Source organism: Triturus cristatus, chromosome 3_2, assembly GCF_964204655.1.
Source record: "Triturus cristatus chromosome 3_2, aTriCri1.1, whole genome shotgun sequence".
In the NCBI taxonomy this organism is placed as follows: Eukaryota; Metazoa; Chordata; class Amphibia; order Caudata; family Salamandridae; genus Triturus; species Triturus cristatus.
This window is the reverse complement of record NC_140584.1, coordinates 954242124-954263333: the sequence shown is the minus strand read 5'-3', so window position 1 is coordinate 954263333 and position 21210 is coordinate 954242124. Positions and strand designations below refer to the sequence as shown.

At 47.7% G+C, this 21210-nt stretch overlaps 1 protein-coding gene across 1 annotated transcript in view; it reads right to left on the bottom strand.

The window, feature by feature from the left end:
* Window positions 1-15432, bottom strand: part of AATF (apoptosis antagonizing transcription factor) — a 363992-nt gene extending 348560 nt beyond the window's left edge. Inside the window, exon 1 of the mRNA XM_085649474.1 lies at window positions 15279-15432. Within this exon, the coding sequence (XP_085505600.1) occupies window positions 15279-15363 (85 nt within the window). The 5' untranslated portion in view covers window positions 15364-15432. The remainder of the gene's footprint in view (window positions 1-15278) is intronic.
* Between the last annotated feature and the right edge of the window lie 5778 nt (window positions 15433-21210).

The following is a 21210-nucleotide window of genomic DNA, read 5'->3' as shown; positions in this document are numbered from 1 at the left end:
GCCTAGCGGGCATTGTGATCCGGCGATCGGAGCCGGGGCTTTTTTGGCGGCGGTGCAGCCTCTACCTATTCAGCGTTCACTCCGCAGCGGTCCGGGCCACGTCGGAGCACCTTCAGAGCCGGGGCAGCCTGTGGTCTGGTTTACTTCCCCGGGTCCACCACTGGGCTCGGCGGTGCCTGGCCTGCTGTTGTTGGTACCTGGCGGAGCAGGGCTGCAGTGGAGACCGCCGGGCCGATGTGGGTGGCCCCGGCGGCAAGGAGGGTGAGCCCCTGGACCTGGTTCTTGCGCCGGGCCGGCCACATCCATGGAGAGCAGTACTGCGGAGCACCATCCATACCGAAGCAGACCTCAGGTGGGACCCGGGAGCCTAAGGCCTTCTTTCTGACCTCTGCGGCATGTCCCTGGTGCACGACAGCTCTACGCGGCGCGGCTGGACGGGCCCGGCTGCCAGCACCCCACCTGCCTTGAGACTTGCCATGTGTTGCGGCCTTGTGGCGTGGCCGCGCCGGTTCGGCCCCCACCAGCGGCCTGCGCCAAGTGGGGTCTGCCCGCGGACTGGGGCCAGAGGAGTGGGCTCTGGAAGGCGGCCGCGGCTCCTACCCGTGACTCACACAAAGCGGGGCCTGCAATTGAAACACCCGGAGCAGACTGTAGGTGGGACCCGGCACCCCAGGTCTCCTTATAACTGTTGCGGCCTGGTCTCTGGCCCCTGGGGTGCGCCGGCTCTGCGTGCCCTGGATGGGCCCGGCTGTGGGCACCGCTGGTCCTGAGACCTGACAAGTGTTACGACCCCGAGGCGCGGTCGCTTCGGCGTGGCCCCCACCAGCGGCCTGCGCCAAGCGGGGCCTGCCAATGAGTGAGAGCCTGTTTTGCCGCACTTTGGGTCTGGTCTCACCCTGGTCCTGCGCGGCTACCTCCCGGTGCTTAGTAGGGGTGGGCCTGCCTCCTGTGACACCCCACATTACCAGTCTGGGCTATGACTTCTACACGGGCCAGGAGGGCCAAGAACCTGAAGGTCTCCAAACCAGACGTGACTTTGAAGGACCTCTTCTCTCGAACCACCTGAGCCGCACTGGGTTATCTCAAGATGGCCCTTTCACCTCGGGATGCCTCCGCCAAACCACAGACGGATGGGGCGCGAAACGAACCTGTGACCCGCGCCTTTCTTGAGTCCTCCTTTACAACACTACAGGAGGACCTAAATACGGTGAAGCGGGACCTTACCTCCGAGATTAAGGACATTCGTAGGGAAGTTGACTGTATCAGGGAACGGGTGGCTGCCCTCAAAGACAAGGGGGATGATAGAGACTCTGTACTTTCTGCGCTCCAACAAGAGGTAATTCGCATCCATGAGCAGCAGGTCGACCTCCAAACACACCTCAAGGACCTTGAGAATCGTTCTCGGAGTCACAACATCAGAGTCCGTGGGGTCCGTACCGGCGCGGAAGCAGGAGACATCTTCGCATACGTGAGGGGCCTGTTAAATCACATTCTGGGGAACCCACCGGAATATGACATCAAGATCGACAGAGTGCATCGGGTGGGGCCTCCTAGGGCGGACAAGGCTGCCCCGGCTGATATCCTGGCCTGTATTCAAGACTTTCGCACCAAGGAGGAGATCCTCCGCAGAGCCAGATCTATGCACACAATCACTTATCTGGATCAAACGCCCACCCTATACCAGGATCTAGCGGCGATCACGTTGCAGAAGCGCAGGCACTTTCGCCCCATCACGTCCCACCTCCGCCAGCGCGATATTTCTTATTCCTGGGGCCACCCGTTCCGATTGATTTACTGTCTGGATGGGAAACAATATCAGCTTCGCTCTCTGGCGGAACCTAGCAAACTTCTTGGAGTCACCATCCCAGAGGAAGAGGCGGAGGCCCATAGTTCGAGCCCCCCCACAGGTGTGTCGCCATCAGGATGACAGTGACTGCAAGGACGTTGACGCCCCAAATGACCGGATCCCACAGAAATAGCATCGGGCAGAGGGCCATGTTGGAGTCCCTTCCAGGGACGCTAGCAAAGACTTGACTTCTAGGGGGGCTGCCTGCTCATCATCTTACTGAGGTGGGAGGCGGGGAGGGTACGAACTTGGTCACTCTATGGACCCCATGACGATTTTCTCCTGCTCATACTGGGATGATGGACTATTTTGTTCTTGCTGTTGGTTGCATGTTGTTCTTAGCTTCCCTTTTGTGGGAGCTCCCTTTTTACCATCTGCGAAGGATGCATTTGATCCTGCCTGTACACCCTCTGCGGTGGTTTTGGTCTTTTTGGGGTTTTGTTTTGCCTTTTTTTTTTCTTTTTGTGGGTACTCGTCCACTGTTGCTCGCTATGGGCTCTGATGGGCCGCTTCCGCCGTCTGCTCACCGCTCCTCTGCTGGCCACGGTATTCAGCTGCGCTTGTGGTTTCTCTTCCCCTAGATGGCCCCCTCCGAGCACCGTATTCTCACCCTGAATGTCCGGGGGCTCAATAGCCCAGTCAAACGCAGAGCGTTCCTCTCCTACTTGGAACACTCTAAAGCAGACAACTGCCTCCTCCAGGAGACACATCTATTGGCCCGGGACTGCCACTGTCTCAGGTCCCGCTTGTTCCCCACACAACTCTTCTACTCTAGCACCATTAAAACTGCAGGGGTCAGGTTCCTTCGAAAGGAAGGAGGCCGAGATCAGGGGACGGCTTCTCTCATACCAATTTACCATAGGGGGGCAGCCGTTTGTCATTGGGTCCATTTATGCCCCCAATGAGGGGCAAGAAAAGTTTCTACATGAGGCCCTGACCGAAGTTACAGCGACAGCAGAGCGTAGGATCCTGCTGGGGGGTGACCTCAACATAGTGTTTGATAACTTAATGGACAGATCGGCTCAGCGCGCGGGCCAATCGAGCGCGCTCTCCCCGGGGGGCCTGGAGAGACTAAGGGACTTAGGAATGGTCGACCTGTGGCGCTTCTTCCACCCACACAGTCATGAATACTCATTTAATTCGAGTGTACACAAAACTTACGCTGGCCTGGACTACATGCTGGGCACAGGGGCTCTACGGGCCCTGGCGGTGGGGACTGAGATATTGACTGCCTCCCTCACCGATCACGCACCAGTGGTAGTTATACTTACACTCCCCCCGGTGCAGCAACCCTACCGCCAATGGCGTCTGCGTGACACTACTCCATCGCGCTGATGTGGTCAAGCAGGTGCAGCATGCTCTGGACGACTACCTAGCACATAATGCTAATCACGACACCCCACTCTCTACACAATGGGCAGCGCTTAAGGCAGTACTCAGGGGGGAACTCATCGCGATCTTGACGCCGGACAACGCCGAGCGCATGCGCAAATGGGACGACCTGAAGCAACGCACCAAAGATCTGGAGCAGATGCACCAGCGTACGGGGCACCCAGGATCTGGCGACAATTGCGCATAGTGAGGGCTCATCTGGCAGCCATTGATAACGATCTGGCCGAATATGCGGCACTGCGCGTACGTCAGGCCTTTTACACGGGGGCGACCATTGCGGTCGGCTCCTGGCACACAAATTGCGTGAGACCCGACAGCATTAGGGGGTGCAGGAGCTGCTCGACGACACAGGCCGAACGGTGACCGAGGACGCGGACATTGTTGAAGCCTTCCGTGATTTTGATCCCCACCTCTACACGGAAAAGGCGTTGGACCATGCGCACAGCAAAGTGTATATCGCGACGGCACAGCTCCCCTTTCTCACGCAGGCTCAGGCAGACCATTTGGAGCAAGAGATTCGAGTGGAGGAGGTCATAGTGGCTATCACCCGCCTTAAACTGGCCAAATCCCTGGGCCCGATGGCTTTACGGCCGTCTTTTACCAAACCTTCTGTTCAACATTAGCGCCTCTCTTAACCCGACTTTTCAATTCTTTTGCTTTGTCTGGAACAATCCCTGAGGACATGCTCGAGGTGGCGATAGAAGGCCTGGAAGGACAAGACTTGCTGCGGGGCTTATCGCCCTATCTCCCTCCTCAACATAGACCTCAAACACTTCACCGGGATCCTTGCCTCCGGATTGGCGCTCTATATGTCAACACTCATTGACCTCGACCAGGCCAGGTGTATACCCCAGCGCCAGACCAGTGATAATATTAAGCGGGTACTCCACTTCATTGAGAAGGCCTCCCGAACGTCAGGGGAATATATGCTTCTCACCATTGACACGGAGAAGGCCTTCAACAGGGTCTACTGGCCATACCTAGAGCAGGTTCTGACGCAGGTGGGGATAGGTGAGAAGTTGAGGACCCTCATTTTCAATTGCTATTGGCGCCCCACAGCTTCGGTCCGAGTTAACGGCCAGACTTCGACCCGCTTCCCTATTAGTAGGGGCACAAGGCAGGGGTGTCCTCTTTCACCCCTGCTCTTTGCGCTATACATGGAACCCTTTGCCCAGAATGTTCGGCGCAACAACCTTATCACAGGAATTAAATTTGGGGGCGATGTGCCTACCATCAGCCTCTACGCTGATGATGTCCTGGTGTCTCTTTCTGACCCCGTCCCGGCCCTGGGAGCCTTCCTGGCAGAATTGGATTGCTTTGCGCAAGCGTAGGGCTACAAGGTCAATGTTGAAAAGTTGGTAGCTCTCAATCGCTCGCTGTCACCCTCAACTCTGGTACACCTTCAGTCCATGCACCTTCTTCAATGGGCATATGAGACTGTCCCCTATCTGGGCTGTCGGCTGGCCCCCACACTGCCAGCGGTAGTATCTACCAATTACTCCAAGCTGCTGGCACAGATTCGGACGGAACTGCGGCGGTAGAAATTCTTTCGGATCTCTTGGCTGGGGAGAGTGGCTGCCACCAAAATGACGATCCTTCCTCAAATACTATATATATTCCAGATCCTACCCTTGCGTCCGCCTACGGGGTGGGTTAAGCAGGTCCAATCGAAGTTGTCGCAATTCATCTGGCGGGGCCGCAGACCCCGGCTGAAGGGCTCGGTTGCCATGTTGCCCCCAGAGCAGGGGGCCTTGGGGGTTCCTGACCTCCATCTGTATTTCTAAGCGGCACAGCTTTGCCACTTGGTCGAGTGGAGTAGAGCTGAGTCCGAGAAGCATGGGCTGTTTCAGAATCATATTGTCACTAAAGGCAACTGTTGTTCACTGTTGTCCCAAATGGGTATACAGCTTTTTTAAGATTGGACCAAATATTCAATCAAAAGAGCCTTGGACCCTTCATATGTCCTATTAGTCACTCAAACAGGTGGAATATCCAAGATATTGGGGAAGACGCCTCACTCACTGATAGTGACATGCTTCATCATGGGCGTCTTTCCACACCCAGGTAAGATGGTACTACCTGGGCGGACTCAACCAAAGTTGTTCTGGGAGGTCTTATATAAAGTAACAACTGGTTAAGCAGGGAACCAGATAAGTGATATGTTAAAAATACCTACAGGTATACCCCAATGCGAAACTTTATTTATAGGGTACCCGTGGTATATTAAAAAATGAGAAATGGGGTTCTTTTGAAAACAATATTTTCAAATATACCCACTTGCTAAAGCCAACATGTTTTGGCCCTCGGTGCTAGCCCTATCGGGTCTGGGGCATTCGTCAGGGCTCAAATATCTTAATCTTGTTTTAAAGTCCCTGCCTTGTGTTTGGCAAACAATTCCATGCACAAAAAAATGAGGCCTATTACACTCAGCTAGATATATGGAGTAATATCCAGTAGATCTTCTAAAAGATTAAAGGGGATGTAAACAATTACAGACAATTTTATTAGTGGTTGTTTGTAATCTGTAGTTACTATGGTGTAATACTTTCATACACATGTGCCATATCTAAATATCCACCCTAGTTACGCGATTCATTTTTGCTTAATGTGTTAAGCCACCACAGGATCACTACCAGTGCTACTACCTCAGTATTTTTCATTTTCTTTGTGATTTTCCTCAATACGCTATAGTGCATATAAAAACCAAACCGCGTGGATCAAAGTGATCTCTCACAATCGCGATAGCCCTATGTGCAACCTACTAAATTCACACGCGTTTCTAGGAAACTTCTCTCGAGCATGCTTAGTGGTACACACATTCGTGGTCTAGATCTGTCCCTCACCCAAACTTTAAGGTGCCTCTTTTAGTGTCATGCAAAACACACTGATGCTTGTATTATCATACTCTTTATTTTTGTCCTCACCTACTGTGTGGTACTATTAAGCACCATGCGGGTATGGTGTGTCACGGTGTCGTCATGTAGTCACACACTGGGGAATCAGGGGCATCAAAGGATCAAACGGTTGGTACCTCATAAGTGGTAAGCTTAATGTAATTTTGATTTTACAAATTTCCATTTTGTGATATTTATAGATGACCACTGCTTCTTCACGTTTATCAGAAACCAACACTTCATGATTCTCTCTTTGTAGTGTTATATCCCACGTTTTTGCTCAGTGTCACCTAATGGGCCCTTCTTCCTTCTCTTATCGGTTGCATGCATCTTATGTGTGACCTTCATCGTTTGATACCGTTTTTTTCTATAAACGGATTTTTAAGAACCCTTTCAAGATTTCACTTCCATTTCCTGTGTCCTCATCATTATGTACACTCAAGATTTGTTCGCAATTGTGTCCAACTCAGTGACCGAGTATGTTAGTTCTGGCCCCATTGTTTGTTTTTCACATCAAGATTGAAGGGGCTGGTCGTATACTCATTTTTCCAGCCCCAATCTTCCTTTACGGAGCCAAAAGACAAAGTTTGTTTGTAATGTCTCGCCATAACTGTTTCTGTTTCAAGACACCAAATCCATTTACTAAAAACGTACTCACTTCGTCAAAGATCAAACGCCATGTCTGTACCTAATCTTCCACATCGCCCACCGTCGTTGGTCCGTAATGGCGCTTTGGCATCTTAAGAACTTTTTTTAGTTTCAATCTGCTTACGCGTGGCCGGGAGCGTCGTTCGTAACTAGCTTCCCGCCCCCTTACGTTACACGTCCGTATTCAGTGTCTCTGATACGTGAAGATTCATGGACCATGTAGTCCTGTTTATTTGTTTATATGGTCATGGACCAACACAGTTACGATTTTTTTTTAAAGAAGTATATATACATGTTGAAACGACCACGTAGTCCAGTGCGGACTTTTTTCAGTAATTAATATATTCAGGGTGTGAAACAGGGAGCCTGTTTTAGTTGGTTATTTCTTTGTTTATTCAAAATTATTTTATAGACCCCTGCTGCCTATACCCTATATGTTTTGGCCGCAGGACTACAATAAGGTCAGTTACTCAAACCCAAATCCCTAGTGAATCTCATGTCAGTTGCCTACTGTTTTTGTGTGTTTCCATCCGTGCCTCAATTATTACATGGGTTTGTGTTATCATGTATTTAGGATACAATACTGGGTCCTTATTTTTAAGGGTTATCCCATTCTGCACATCATAATGTAGCTATGTTAATAGTGTTTTTGCCATCTTATCCCAGCGATACCCACGGGATTTCCTCGTTTAAACCCTGTGTTACACATGATAAACGGTAAATCCATCGCTGTTCAAGTTTAAAGAGTTGTTTCTCCAGGCAGGTGCTTGGCAGTCTTTCAATCACTGTCCATGTGAAGTCATTTTCTGTATAGTTGGCTGTTTGAAAGTGACGCATCATTTTAGTGGCTTTTTTCCCACATCTGAAAGTGCTACGATGTTCATTTATTCTTATCTTCACTTTTCGGGTGGTCATTCCAATGTACCGCAGGTTACATGTACAAGTCATTATATATACTACGTTGTGGCTATTGCAATTTGTAAAATTTCTCTGCTCCCAAGGAGTTTTCAAACCCAAACTTATCTCTTTACTCGCTTTGGTTAAACAGCATATGTTGCATGTGCCACAAGGGAAATGTCCCACCACTTCAGGAAGGTTCCATAGAGTATTAGTCAGTTGTTTTCGACTAGCTTTTGTCTTTTTAGGGCGAGTATGCACCAATGAATCTCGTAATGATTTTCCTCTTTTAAAAGCAAACTGTTTCAGAATCAAGCAGTGGCGGCTACGCCATTACAGAAGATTCCCTTCCTACATAAGTCCCATAGGCCTCCTAATCTTTATGCCTCTCATATCACTAGGACGATCTTGGAAGCCTGGGACCAGACTTGTCAGAAGCACAATTTCACCACCTTCCCGTCTCCTCTCACCCCGCTGTTCGACAATCCCGATTTCCAACCGGGGAAGGGGGAGGGTGCATTTGCGAACAGGCGCTCCACCGACTGCCGATCCTTGGGGCACTTGTTTGACCTCGACGAGATTCTCCCTTTTTCGCAGATCCGCGCTATTTATGGGATCCCTGAATCCGAGAGGTTTCATTACCTGCAGCTATGCCATTGGGCCCTCTACCCACTTGTGAAACCACAAGCACACCGCTATCTCACGCCCTACGAAAAATGGCTCCAAAAGCGCACATCAGTTAAAAAAATTATATCAGATTTGTACAAGATGCTGCTTGCAAGATGCACACACATACACAATGCCAGCCAAGCAGGATCTGGGGCGGGCCCTCAGCCATAAGGAATGGGAGGGAGTGTACTATACAGCCCGTCACTCAGCACGACACATAGGGCTGACAGACTTTGACAAAAGTGACCACATACTGGTACTATACACCCGACCGGATACACAAGATGGATCCACGACAGAGAGCGGACTGTTGGTGGGGTTGTGGGAGGCGTGGCACACTGGTGCATCTTCTGTGGGACTGTGAACAGCTACACACCTATTGGAGACAGGTCCTGGACGAAATAGATAAACAACTCGACACCCAACTCCTAAGATTCCCCAGCTATGTTCTCCTAGGCCTCCCGAAACCCCTCACATACCCGCTCAGATCAAGACGGGGTCGCCAGATCACGATATCTCTGTGCTCCGCCATGCAAACCATCCTACTCCACCAGCGGACCACTCACATTCCCACATTCACGGGTTGGTTGCACGCTTGTGGCAGGTTTTAGGTATGGAGAAGATGATCCTCACGCTTGCGGGGAAGGGCTCCACTTTTGTCGACCTTTGGCAACCATTCCTCACTCTGTTGACTTCTGAGTTCCGGGAGCTCACGTGCCCAAGGTATCTTCGCTTGCTGCGCCTTTCCGCTCCCCCAGCAGTGGACTCTCAGGCAACCTAGCCGCAAGGGGCGGCATAGACCCGTTTACCATTGATATTTTGGTCGGTGGACGAGGGCAGGGGTGGGGGTTTGGACGGGAGGGTAGAATTAGTTTCCTTTTTTGGGTATTTGGAATTGTCGCACTGTTGTTTCTCTCTACCATTAGCACGTCCCTATTGGGTGGACAGACTTGCTCTAAGAGACCCTGTATACACCGCATTGTTGGTTTTTGTTCACTATATGCAAATAAAAAGATTTAAACCTAAAAGAAACATCTATATAGGATAAATATGCCTCCTACGTAGACTCAATTGCACATGTCCAAGTAGCACTCACCCAAGAGTCTAACAGGCAGCGTCTGCCTCGATGTGTGTCATTCCTAGTACGAGCTATGCTCGTCTTTCACTAATAATTAAAGCCTATGTCAGCACGTTGAATTAAGCAAAACAAGAGAAGGACATAAATGCCAACAACAGAGGCCTCATAAATGATTTGCAATTTAGATATCTATTTGTGCCCTATCCTAGAGCACCATGCATCTATGCTCTTCCCAAAATACATAAACAAGCCACGTTTCCACCAGGGAGGCCGACCTTTTCGTGTATTGATTCCCCAATGGAACATCTATACGAATATATTGACATCTTTTTGCAAACTTTGGTGAGAAACCTCCAATCATTCATATGTGACACTAAACACCTTCTAAATCAATTCAGTGACTTCGTCTGGTCAAATGAATGCTGCTTTGTCACACTGGACATAACATCTTTGTACACCGCAATACCCCAAGATAATGTAGTCTTGGCATGCCAGCAATTTTTGGCATCCCAGGCTGAAAATATGTGGGAGCATACCCAGATGCTGCTAGAAATGATTAGACTAGTCCTAGACAATAACGTGTGTTTGCACAACGGGGTGTGTTACCGGCAATGCCAGGGAGTGGCTATGGGCTCTAAATTTTCCCCCTCATTTGCAAATCGGTTTGTGGGTGAACTAGAAAAGAACTATGTCTGGAAATACTGCCCGGGTGACATGACATAAGGGCTTAATCATCATGCCAGATCCAAACAGAACCAGTCTTCCAAAACATACTGTATCAAAGGGGGGCAGGGAGCAATATATAAAAAATAAAATATGACTTACCCATTCTGCCAGCCACATCTCTCCTCCGCGTCTCCGGCGAATCCCGGAACCAGGAAGCACCCAGGCTCCCCATAGCCAATCACAAGATTGGTCTGAGTGTTGTGGATCGGTGCTCAGATGGGGACTGGGGTTCTGGGCATGTTCCCCACCAGGCTGTGTAATGCAGCCTGGTGGGGAACATGCAAGGTGTGCATGACTGTTTGGCCGGGCCAAGACGGCCGGCCAGGCAGTCATGCACACTTGGATGGTGCAAACCACTCCTCCTCCTGTACCTCCAGCCCTGCCCTAACCCAGTCCCGAACCTGTGGAAAAATAAAATGACATTTTATTTTTCCTGCTCAAATAGCAGTGGGCCGACGCTCTCCCGCCTTAGCGGAGGAGCTGCCCCTGTCCTCCTTTCTTTCAAATACACCTCAGCTGCTTCAATCTGTGTAATTATATGGGTTACTTCCTCAAATGTCACTCTCAACTTCGCTGGATGCCAGAGCATCTCACTGAAACTCAGTGTGATGAGCTTATATCATTTTCTGTCTCAGTCTCTTGATAACCAGACTATATCAGGATTCTTCCTCTCTCAGTAGTGGCCAGTTCCTTTCTGGAGATATCTTTCGGGTTTTTTCTCTCGATCTTTGGGTTACCGAAATCCACCACTACAGTTCTTTTGGTTCCATTTTTCGTCTTGCTCCTTGTAGGGATCCAGTAAGCCTTCCCTACCTCAACTCCAGAAAGAGAACGTGGGGAAAGGACATCAGTCCAAAAGCCTTAGTATCTGGTCGCAAACGGTCAAATAACTCTCAGTCTCCAAAGGAAAACCCAGGATACCAACACTGGCGGCCCGGAAAGTGTCTTCCATGTGATCAACTCGTGATTCCACACAGACCAATGCACATGTGGCTCCGGATCGAAGCTAATCATCTTCTTGGACTGGTTCTTTCATATCTACCATTGAGGAGTCAAGCTCAAAGACTACTGGCACCACTTCCTGCAGCATTGATTCTAATAGAGAAGCCATTTATCAATAGGGTTTACAGTGGAAAACGTGGAGAACTTTGCTTCCATTGCTGAGGTAGTTTGTTGCAAATTCCCATCGAACTTTCAGGAGTAAGGCTGATCCTCCTGTTGGGACATTAGCCATCTCTCTACCGGGAGTTGTCCAACCGTATTCTCCGTCTTCAATCTCCTGGAGGACTTCAAACAGAAAAAAAAGCCTCACCTTTATTTTCTTTATTTCTTCAGAAGCATCCCTTTTAGTTGCACCCTTTAGATGTTGAGTCACTTCAACAATTCTCCTGCAAAGCAGCTCAGTTCTAAAATACTCAAGGCAAGGTACCTTGAGGCAATCACAAGTAGAGCTCCTCGAACAGTGTACCAGTGTATTCCCCATAGCTTCACTGGCCTCCTCTCATATCCCTTCTCCATGATACAGTCCTGCGCGTGGAGGCTGCCTTAACTGGTTGTTTCGGTTCTCATGGTTGCAGGCTAGATTCTCACAATGGCACTCAGGTTACTGAGATCCCTCTCCTCTAAAGCCTTTCACTTCCACACATCGGAGACCACATGGCGCCGTACTGACTGAGTCTGCTAGCTGCGAGGGAAATCAGGCCTCACTTGATCTTCATGGTATCAAAGTTCCCCCCGATCCTCAAACTCAGTCTTTTGGCAGAGAAAGCTGGCCCATCGCATCTTCTAGCAGTTGTGCTCTGCTCGTATCTACAATGCTGTCACATGGGACCCTAGAGCACTGATAGAACACATCAGCTCCTGTGCCTGGCTGGCCCCGTCGACTCTCAACTGCCTTTAGTACCAGGCTTAGCAACACATGGCGCTCACAGGAAAAGACTTAAGGTATATTTTAGGATCTTCCTCATAGATGTACTGTACACACACGTGCATAAAATAGTTTATAAAGAATATCGTTTTGAAGCTAGTATTTTTCCCATAAAGTAAGGAGAAACGCTGGCAATCATGAGCAAAGCATCTACGCTTTTGGTGAAACCGTGTTCGGCATTCTACATTAAGGAGATTCTCTCCACTCTCACCCTGGTTATCATAAAACTACGGAATACCTTGATTACTACGGGCACAGCTCTCCATTCCGGAGTGATATTTGGGAAAGGGCACCAAGTAGAAAACTGCAGGAATATGCAGAACATCACAACTTTCTACACAACTGATAAACAAGCTGCCAAGCTATGAGAGGAAGGGGAAATGCCCTGCCCAACAAAACAGAACACCTGCTCACTGCACTGGATGAAGACAATCAGGCCTCAATGATTGCATTATAGCCTGCTAACAGATTGAATAGAATACAATCAGCCACAATCCACTTATCAAGAGACTGAAGAAACAGGAGGGAATATCAGGAACAGTGGATCCAACCATACCTTCAGGACCACCGTTAACACATTTTAAATCTTGTGTAAGTTGACTTGTGGCATCCCACAAAGTTCTATACTGTGCCCACTATTGTTCAACAAATACATGTTTCTACTGGTGCAAGTAAATGAGAATAATAGCCTCAAATTCCAGATGTACATTGACAGTGTTCAGAATGGATCAAGGAACAACCAAAACATATCCTTACTTACATCTGCTTTTGAAAGAAGAAAAGGTTTGTCTAAGTAGTGCTGAAACAGAAATGTTGCCAAAGGGTGGCATAAACGACGAAACTGTCCCCTTCATTTGGCCCCGGACTTTAGAACATGCTCCAGACCCAACACTGAAAGTTAACATTTCAGAGACACAGACATTTCCTTTGAAACACAAATAATAAAAGAGTCAAAAACACTGAAAACTATTGCAGATGAGAAAATTCCAACCCTTCCTGCAACCTACCTTAAGCATAGAAATAACAAAGAACTAACCAGTGCTGTGGTGATGGCATAATTACATTATTGCAACATAATTGCATACCTGACTATCCAAAAAGCTTATTAATATACTTCAATGGATTCAATCAAACTCAAGCAGCTACAACAAGCCTGAAGTATAGAGCGAAATCACACAGCATCTATGACATGGGTATATACTCGTTGTGCACAGCTTACTGTTTACTCATGTTTGGTGCCTAACATTCTGTTCTGTATTTTGGCCAGTAAAAATCACTGCAAAAAGCTTCTCTTTTATGGATCCTCATTCTAAGATGACCATCAAACGTGAACACCATGCTAGGATGCCTATTAAACTCAAACACCATTCCAAGATGACTATCACACGCAAGCATTGTTCCAAGACAGCCACCAAACAAAACCCATTTCAGTATGACAAACCCTTCCTGTAAAGTGACTCCAGTTCTGGGTCGAGACACTTCCTGTTAGTTAGTTCCTGATCCAAGACCAGGTCGTTCCTCTGGTATCGGTAGAGGCCTCTGTGTACAAGCGTGTTGCAACTCCAAGGGCTTGAATTCACTCAAGTATTGATTGTTGAAGCTCTTCTAGCTTAAGGGTTGTTCCTGTCCCATCAGTTCCTGTTCTACTCCAGTTCCCCAAGCTGTAGCTTTGTCCACGTCTTACCATCTCATAATATTACACAGTGACCAGGTTTCGGTCCAACAACAGCAGGTCATCCCAATTATGTCCTATTGCAGTCTGCCAACATTGGGACACGTGAAGTTGTAAGTGGCTCCAGTGTAACCCATTTTATGAACCTCTGTGACACTCTTCCTTTGCCTCTTAACCATGGGTCTTAAATATGATCATGTCACTAACAACTGAAAACCAACTTCTTCTGCTAAGCTTATACCACACTATTTTAACCTGACATTTCAATTCCACTACTCCTCATCCCTTTCTATCCAGCATGCTGCAGCTTCCACTGGTAATAAAAGCGTCTGACAAACACAAATTAATAAAATTAATTAATCGAGTAAAAAACTGCAAGGACTTAAACCTATGCAGGCTACATACGTCTGCTTACAGCAGGAGCAACTGGAACTTGTAACCTACAGGTTACACATGGATCAGTGCTTGTTGCAAAAACAAAACAACATAAACCAGTGAGCTACGTTACACCGAGTGCATATCTGTGACCTGCATGTTGAAAATAATGCTCTGCAGCAGGTTGACGAACCGCTAAAGTAATTTTTTGATTATTTAAATTAACGTTTGGGTTTACTCAGATATATCTGCAGCGAGATTATGCACCTAAACTACAATTCTGACTTTATATGCTGGGAACATCTACCCCTAAACTATTTTAAAATGTGACTTACTCGTGCCCAAATAAAGTACGCTAGAAAGCTTTATTTTTTAATGTTTTTATATGCATTTCTTGGCATACTCGCCTCTAGTTTCTACCGACTGAGAATGTGCACATAGAGACATGATGGTAGGATGCATTGCGAGATGAAAAGGGAAAGTGGGTAGGTTGTTTTATGAGAGCCGCAAAGTGGAGATTATGAGTTAGAGATACGTGAGGCAGGTGATGGACAACTATCTCAGAAGAGTGAGGTGGCTACCTATTGGGGTCTGATTTCGAGTCTGTTGGCGAGCCTTGTTAGGGGGTTGTCGTGAGCAGAAAAATATGGGCGTAGGGCGACAAAGTCATTCCATGTCATCATGGAAACTGGTTCCAGTCCCGTACTTTTCACTAACAAATCCTTGCTGTCAGGTGTGTCAGTTTAATTAGTTCTAAGGAAGCAAAGTAATACAACAACAACCATAATGCATCTGGATGACACACATAAGGCCAGGATTGGAAATGGTGCCTGTTCCTGGACTCGTGCTTGTGGCAAGCTCCAATGATGTCTTTATGCTAGGTTAGGGAGTTGAGCTTCGTGTCGTCAAACCTACTAGCTACATAAACTACTACCTCGCGATCACACAGACGAGCTCCCTATTAACAAACCCGGTTAATGCATCACTCCCCATCATCAGGCAGCTGTAAACACCAGCTCGCGTTACCAGAACACCATCACGCGCTACCGCTTTCATACTTCTGCACAGTGCCTGGCTTCCTAACAAACCCCCGTGCTCCCTACAGATTAATCACTTTCATGATTTCTGTCCAGCGATAAAACCTGGATACTTACACTGGTCCTGATCGTCCTCCGGGTCCAGAAGGTTTGGGAGAGGGTTCAAAAGCTTCTCAAGCTGTTCTGACAAGGGCGCTGCCATCTTGAAAAAGCTCACGGGATATCCACACACCACTTTCACAATACGTCACGCTGGTGAACCCGCGAACACTTCCGGGGTATGGCTGGCAGAAAAGCACGGACATGGTTCCTAAACAGAGCATTTCAGAGCGTGCTCATTCATGTTTACGAAGCACGACAGATGGTTGAAGGGTCTACTATGGGATGGACTTAAACCAGCACAGCAGTTGACGTAATATGCAGTTTATGTATCCGATTATATTTATTGATATTTACATGTATACGTGCCAACGTTTTACAACTTGAAAGTAGGACATTTTGCAAAAAATAATCAGGGTATTTTCCTCATTAAATTCTGTTGAAGTAGAGGAAATATCAGGCGGGAGACAACTAAAACAGAGCAATTTTTTTGCTTTAAAAATCGCGAGTCTCCCGCCTGAATCAGGTCTGTTGGCATGTATGTGAGTGAGCTCCTATCTGAGGCTTAGCCTGTTAGGTAAACTACTATGAACTAGGTGCAGCATCATCGCAAGCAGTGTATAACTAGTATTGGCAAAGCGAGCAGGTCTCGCCTATGCAAGAGCTATTGGCTTTGCCAATGTGTTTTAGCCATGTTGTAGATCAGCATGGCTAAAAGTTAGTGGCTTAGAGGAGAGTGCAGTGGAGTGGCATAGAGTGTCATGTATTGGAGTGGCATAGAGTAGAGTGGACTGGTGCAGAGTGCATTGGCGTAGAGTACGTGTTGCAGAGTAAAGTGGCATAGAGTGCAGCGGCATACAGCGCAGCGGCATAACATTCAGGGGTGGACAATGCAGCGTCAGAACGCAGCGACATAGATTAGTAGTGCATAGTAATGTGTAGTGGCGAAGAGCGCAGAGTGGAGTGGTACAGATTACAGTGGCGTAGAGTGCAGTGGTGAAGAGTAAAGTGGCATATAGTGCAGTGACGTAGAGTGGTACAGATTAGAGTGGTGCATAGCAGAGTATGGTGACATGGAGTGGCGTAGAGTGGATTGCTGCAGAGTGCAGTGGCTTAGAGTGCAGTAGCGCAGAGTAGAGTGGTATAAAGATTAGTGGTGAAGAGTGCAGTGTTGCAGAGTAGAGTGTCATAGAGTGCAGTGGTATAGAGTGCATTGGTATAGAGTAGAGCGGTGCAGAGTAGAATAGAGAGTGAAGTGGCAAAGAGTGGAATAGAGTGCAGTGGCATGGTGTAAAGTGGAGTGGTTCAGAGTAAAATGCAGTGACGTGGAGTGGTGCAGAGTGGAATATGCATGGTGTGGTAGCACACTTCAATTACAGACAACACATCTTCAATTGAAATCTCCATTACATTTGCACAGACATACAGCTTCACTGATAAAAGTATACAGCACACAAACGATGTGTGGAAATTTAATCACCTAATGTACTGATTTGTTGTGATTGTTTGTTTCCAAAACACATCAGAATTACAAAAATGTGCTTCATTTGGGCTTTTCTAATTCTGAAATGTCTCCACAGTTCATTTACAGACATTTCAATTTTGTTGTGTGCTACAAAAAAAAATAACATTGTACAGCCTTTCTCAAGTACTCCCCCGTACTACCATGAATGTCACATAAATCCTCCTGCCTTGAAGTTAGAGAAAGGAAAAGTAAACACCAAGGTCCCTGGAAGAGAGAGCCTGATATTTAACCTCTGTCTTTGAATGCACAGCAAATGTGACAAGCTTTAAAGCGCTTTTTACACAAATGGAGCACTGGTGGATGAATACAGTAAATAGGGTTTGGGCAAGGAAAGGGACAAACTTGAACTGGACAGCCTAAAAGACATAGCTCCAGCAAATAGAAAGCACGCAAATGTGAGGTACAAACCACAAAGCCAATGGTAAACAATAGCCCAAATCCATTCCCAGGGAAGCTTTCTGAATTTCCCCAAGATGTTAGCGAACCAGAAAGCTGCGCTGTCTGGTAGGCTTAGACCTAGAAAGGAAGGATTTATTTACTTGGCCGCTGGCCAAATAGTATAAAATCTTTGCTATTTACCAAGCTGCTGGTAAAATAGTACATCATCTCTGCTGTTTAGCCAGCTATTGACTAAATAGTAGAGATGATGTACAATTTGACCAGAGGCCAGATAAATAGTGTGAAGGAGGTCTTTATTTAGCCGTCCATAAAGAAAACAAGCATTTGCAATGCAATAGCTCTCGCATTTGCGAGAGTTTAACTAGTGACAATGCCTTTTATTTATATGTTTTCATAATTAGCACATAAATAAAACGCATTGTCATGTATAATGCTAATAGCTCAAACTCTTGCAAATGCGGGACCTATGCAAAGAAGCTGCTTAGAAATGAAAGCGGGCATGGCGCTCTGAATGTTGCAGGAAAGCATCACACCTGCACAATGCATCTTGGGAATGGTAGTTTTGATTTTTAACATGTCAAACATTGTTTTAGGTGGGCAAGGGCCTGTCTCTACTGGGCCCTCCTTTCTGTACTTGACAGTGCTGTCTCAGCAAAAGATATCTGGAAGCCAAAAAAAAACAAATCTGGGTGACAGGCTTGGAGGCTGTACCTGACTAAAGTTATTTTGGAGGGGGCGCTGGGGAAGGATGAAAAGTAGGAGAAAAAAGCCAAGAGGTGGACTACTAGGAGGGCTAGGACGACCAGAGCCACAATCACCAGGACAAGAAGAAACAGGCTCAAGTGAAGGAAGTGACCCGCTCGGGTGCCACCCGGGTCACTGTAGACCACCTCTCAGCCTTTCATACCAAATGAAGAGTTGGAGAGACAGTGGAGAATATAGACCAATAACTGTTTATTTGTATACACTCAGAGCGGAGCCCCGTCTGCACAGTCTCTGGGAGTGGTACAGAGGGAACTAAAGATCAGTGGAATTTTCCAGGTAGATGCAGCTGGACAGTGGAATACAAAAAAAGGTTTCTATTCTCGTATCTTCGCAATTTAGCACAGTCTTCTGCCGTTTCACCCTGAGCCATGATCAAACTACCAGACAGGTGGAAGAGGGCCTTTATCTTGTGGGAAAGCTATGCCCTGGCACTGACGATTCCTTATTTGCAGAAACAAAACTCAGTGGAGGGCATTTCACAGAAACAGAGAAGATTAGTTTCGATCACCACACTAAATTAAGTCTAAACAGAAAATAGTGAAGCAAATGCTAACTTTAGACAGGGCACTTGTGTAAGCATTTACGGGCCCATTCTAACACAGGGAGTCTTAATCTATAAGGTCCAGGGTTACCAGTGCCAGAGGGGATCAGATACAAATAAACAATGAGTAACAGGACAATGAAAAACAGCACTAGGTGTACTGGAACTGGGGTGAGAAGGTTCAGGAGGACCAGGAACAGGGTATCTGGACTCAGTGCACAAGGGACCGAAGGAACAGAAGGACCAGAGTTAGAAAGAACAGAAGGTCCTGGACCATAACGACAAGGAAGGCTATTAAAGCCTGTGTGCACCAACCAGGACCAGAAGGATGAGGATAACCAGGGCCAGGAGTAGCAGACCCAAGTACAAAGACCAAAGACAATCAGTACCTGGAGACCAATGGAGAGAAGGACCAGAATCAGGAGTGCCAGGACCACAGATATCAGATCAAGGACGATCAAGGGGCCTGAAGCAAAAAGACCAAGACCAGAAAGACCACAACCAGAAAGGATGAGGGCTAGCAGGACCTGGCGAGCTTAGATTAAAATGACCCGGGGGTTATTAAGGGTGAAAAATGCTAGGTCCAGTGGGGTCAGGACCAGAAGGTACAAGAGTGTCAGACTCAGGGGGATCCCAAACCAGGGTGATAAGAACTACATGAAGCAGAGCTACCTAAAAAGTAGGAACTAGGAGGTCCAGTGTCAGAGAGAGGAGGAAGACCAGAGCCAATAGGACTATTACTAGGAGGACTATGGTCAGATGGACAAGAACAAGGTAGAATAGTCAAATCAGGAGACCAGGAGGATCAGTAGGACTAGGATGAGGCAGGAGGACAAGGACATGAGATCTAGGGAAACCCAGGCCAGTGGAACTAGCAACAGAAGACCCGCTACATGAGGGCCAGACAAAGGAGTACCAGTACTAAGACTAGGACTACATGGACCAAGGTGACCAGGACCAGAAGGATTAGGAACAGGCATCGAGGGGACTAGATAAACCTAGGGGACCGGACCATGAGGACAGATGGATGACATTTTGGGTGAGGAGGTTGACAAGGAACAGGACCGCGAGCCTATGAAACAGTAGACTCAAGATCCAAATGACTAGGGGCAAGAGTACATGGGAATGACAACCAGTCAAACCAGGAAGTACTGGGGCAAGAAGGTCTCAGACTAGTATGAACCGGAGGTTAAGGAACATCAGAAAGAAAACGCTAGGATGATCTATGACAGGCAAGTTTTTGCAGCGTCATGTAGGCAAGGAGCACAAGGGTGTGGGCCAAGAGGATCAGGACAAGATTAAAGAGGACTAAGAAGATCAGGACCTGAAGGGCAATGCCCAGTAGGCCCAGGGTACTAGGATAAACAGGACAGGGATTAGGAAGACCAACGGTGGCAGTACCATGGGCACCCAGAAGACCAAAGCAAGTGGACTTGGTAAGCTAAAAGGATCATGACCAGGAGTACCGGAAACAGGACTAAGAGGGTCATGAAGATGAGGACCTAAGGGATTACTAAGTAGAGCAGAACAATCATAACATTTAGCAGGACCAGGGTGAGGAGGATCTGAGGTAATAAGGCCAACCAGCATCTGGAAGACTTAATGGACAGTGATGGGCAGGAGAATCAGGACCAAAGTAAGCAAGCTCAGGAAGGCCCGAACAAGGAAAACCTGAATCAAGAGGACCTGGATCAATGACTGCAGTACCGGTAGGGCTACATGGACAAGGAACAAATCCAGGAGAGCAAGGGCAACCCAAACCAGGATGACGAATAGTAAGAGTGCCAGGATACGAGAAGCAAAATGGACCAGGGCCTGCAGTACAATGGCTAGGAGGTCAATGGTGAGAAGAACCAGGACAAAGTGACTAGGATCAAGTGGACCACAAAGGAACAGGTCCGGATGGGCTAAAGACTCGGGAAACCAGGAAGGGCCATGATGGCCCAAAATACACAGTTTATAACAAGCACAATAGGACAAGAAGGACTGGGACCAGGATCACAGAAACCAAGAATAAGATAGCAGGTGGATTAGGTCCAGGACAACCCAAACTATAAGGAACAGGACAAAGGGTATCAGGAACAATGGGCACAGAATCTCGAGAAGGACAAGGACTATGAAAAACTAGAATAGCATTACCTTGGCCTGGAGTGCCTGGTAGCTGAGACCAGGGGCACAGGCAACCAGTGTCAGAAGGAAAAGTTCTAAGAAGACCAGGAATCAATGGACTAAGGGAACCAATGAGATCATTGCAAAGCGGATCAGTTTCTTGAGTACCATGAATAGGTGAGACGGATCAGGACCAGGGACATCAGGGCCAGGATGATCATGTCCTGGAGGTCTAGGGCACAGGGCTAGGAGCAGGATAGCCAGTAAGATGAGCAACAAGATGGCAAGACCCGGGAGGGCCAAATAAAGGAGGACCATGATGAGTTTGTATAGCAGCACAAAGACACACAGCAGAAAGAATAGACCAAGAGGATCAGGACCAGATCCAGGAAGACAAGATCCAGCCAAATAGAACCAGGGACCAGAATAAGCAAGGAAGTTGAGGAGGTCAGTACCAAGAATACCAGAAGGACGAGAGCCATAAGGGCCAGAGCAAGGAGGATTAGACGGATCAGCACCAGTAAGACCAGGAACAGGCCTAGGAGTGCCAGGGGGGTGTTAACCATAGGACCAGGGCCAGAGTACTGAGTGGAGCTGATAGATGAGGACCG